The 2,648-nt window shown below is 41.9% G+C and overlaps 1 protein-coding gene across 5 annotated transcripts in view; it reads right to left on the bottom strand.

Annotated features, from left to right (window-relative positions):
* LOC104748974 (zinc finger CCCH domain-containing protein 46-like) overlaps nt 1–2,298 on the bottom strand; it is a 2,959-nt gene extending 661 nt beyond the window's left edge. Inside the window, exons 1-7 of one of the 5 annotated variants that reach the window (XM_019237622.1) lie at nt 1,377–2,298; nt 1,125–1,289; nt 831–1,016; nt 674–741; nt 465–602; nt 265–346; nt 11–169 (exon numbers count right to left, since the gene is read on the bottom strand). In XM_019237622.1, coding sequence (XP_019093167.1) covers nt 11–169; nt 265–346; nt 465–602; nt 674–741; nt 831–1,016; nt 1,125–1,289; nt 1,377–1,744 — 1,166 coding nt within the window. In that variant the 5' untranslated portion in view covers nt 1,745–2,298. Of the gene's footprint in view, nt 1–10; nt 170–264; nt 347–428; nt 603–673; nt 742–830; nt 1,017–1,124; nt 1,290–1,376 lie in introns of all 5 variants that reach the window. The other 4 variants (XM_019237621.1, XM_010470544.2, XM_019237620.1 and 1 more) reach the window with 4 other exon arrangements.

Genomic DNA, 2,648 nt, shown 5'->3' with positions numbered 1-2,648 from the left:
GTTATAGGATTTGCGAGAGTCTGTCAATGTAGTAGACTCATCGTGATCAAAAGATGGCGACGATGAGCCTGAACCGTTAGTGTCTGCAGCTGCTCCAGATTTGTCAAACTCCAGAAAATGGTGTGTGGGTGATGCAAATGGGCTGTCTGGCAATCTATCATCCTCCAAGCTGTACAACGTACGTACGGGAAACAAAAATACTCATATCTTCTTCAAAGCTCACAAAACAGACTATCAAACTGGCAACTCCTAGAACATATATACCTCTCTGGAAGTTTGATTCTATCCTCATCATTCTCTTTGGTAGACACTCTCTGGTTGCTTGAAACTGCCAGCAGAGAGTTGTCTGCAGGAGAGAGAGAGAGAGAGAACAGGTTAGTACACATTTTCAGACTAGCGTAAATTGCCCAATCAGAGCAAAACCGAACCTAATCGTGGAGAAACAAGCAGTGTTTGGTCGTAACTGAGTTGAATTTGCTTCTTGACGTCTAGAAGCTGCAGATTCATCAGCCTTCTGCTCTGAAGCTCAAGAGCTCGTTCTTCCAACCTACTCTTCCACAACAGATCTTGAGCGTTGTCATGAAAAACCCTCCCAGTCCCCCCTACACACAATCCAATCAATACCAACCAAACTCTTAGGGAAGGGGAATATGAAAGACAAAGAGCTGTTTACCAAGCTGGAGACCCATAATATCCATAGAATCAAGGCCAGTCGGGGATCCATCCGGCGATGGCTTAGTCCTGCACAAGAGAAAACAAAGAGGATAACAGAGCATCAGAATTAAGAAGCAAGCTATATAGTCATGGGAAGAGCAAAAGTATGTGTGTACCTGTATTTGTCAGGGACTTTTCCTTTCTCCTTGTAAGGCTTAACAAGAACCCTGGAATCACACACAAAGTGAGGGTTCCCTTTGGCGAGAATGCTCTTCACCGTCTCTGGATACATAAAGGTAACGAACCCAAACATCCTCTTCTGCTGGTACGGAATCCTCACGTCCTGAACTGGCCCGAAGGTACTGCACCAACGTAANTTTTTTTTTTTTTTTTTTTTTTTTTTTGAAATAGACAAATATATCTAACGAGAAGAATTAAGAATTGGGTTCCATTTCCAAACAAGGTTTTACCTGAAGTAGTTGGAAGCATCCTCTTCCCTGAAGACACTGTCAGCCGGGAAAGTCAGATAGATCTGCCTAGATGCCGAGCAGGCCATGGCCGAGAGGTCGATCCGCTCTGGCCTCCATCTTCCCAAATTTTTAAGGTCATCTCCCATCATCAAATCAGTGGCTCGGCTACACAATTTCATTCAGGTATCCCATCAAGATATGATAAAAAAAAAAGGTAGAGTGAATAATTTTTATCAAAAAAAAAACTCCAACCTTTGTGATTCACTCTGCTGCAAGTTCACACTTTTGGGGGAGAATGGAAAACGAAGGCCGCCGGTGAGCTGATGGGAAAGTCTCGGCGGAACAGACTTGGAGCACTGTCCCCATCCGAACCCTAGATCGTGGGAAATGCAACCGCCGCTTCTCCGATCAAAGAAAGAAAGCCGCTCATTGAGACCGAGCTCTTTCTTGGCCTTGGCTATGACAGAATGAAGGAGATTCTGAGGCCCGAAAGCTAACCTTATCATCTCCTTCTCTCCGTGATCCTGAAGGAGGAGAAGACCCATGATCTTGGAAGCATTAGCAGGGTCTAAGCTCTGGATTCTAGAGAGCACGATCCCAGTTGCTTCGTACACATCCATGGAAACACACACACACTCTGAGAGGCCAGACCACCTCTCTCTCTCTCTCTCTCTCTCTCTCTCTCTTTTATCTTTGGGTTGGCAAGGAAAAAGAAAGAAACACTGCTTTTGTTGTCTTTGTGTTTGTGTCCAAATTAAAGGATGTTTGGTTTCTCGTCTTGGACTTAAGCAAAAGCTAAAAGAGCTTTCTTTCTCAACTACCTTACCATATCATCACTCCAGTACTACTCCACTCCATAGTCCATACCTAAGCTTCTTCCTGCCTCTCTAATTTCCTGCCTGCAAAAAATCAAAGTTGCTTCCTCCCTCGTGTTATGTTGGGGAAATTAAAAGTAGTTGAAGTGTGGAGTGACTGTGTCTTCTAGGCTCCAACTCCCAAGTGAGTGGTCAAACTTTGGAGTTTTAAAATCGATTACTCCGATCCCCCCCCCTCTCTCTCTCTCTCTTATATAAATTTTATTTTCCTTAATGAAAAATTAGTATAGCTTGTTGTTTTTTTCAGCATTCAACAGAATTTGTATTTCTGATTTTGACACTTTTATTTATTAACACTTGCAAACACAGTTTTCTGCAGACGTATTATTTGATCTGACCTTTCTGTCGTGTTTCATACTATATTCCGAGGCATGCATTTTAATTTATACTCTTAAAGCTTAATTATCTTTTTTTTTTCTTTTGTGCTACAAAAATGCTTCTCCTTTTGGAAAGATAAACGCATATGCGTTCAATAGTCAGTATGATGCAGTGGAGTAGTATTCTTTAGTATTATAAAGTTGGCAATGATGAATGAATGTTAGAAAGAGAGAGAGATCAATCATTATAATGACGTCGATACGTAAGTTAATAAAGTTGTTATATAACCACTCACCCTCAGCACGTATGATATAGTAGTAGTATGAATTAT

This window comes from Camelina sativa, chromosome 16 (assembly GCF_000633955.1).
Source record: "Camelina sativa cultivar DH55 chromosome 16, Cs, whole genome shotgun sequence".
Taxonomy (NCBI): domain Eukaryota; kingdom Viridiplantae; phylum Streptophyta; class Magnoliopsida; order Brassicales; family Brassicaceae; genus Camelina; species Camelina sativa.
The sequence above is the reverse complement of the archived record's forward strand: the minus strand, read 5'-3'. Positions and strand labels throughout refer to the sequence as shown.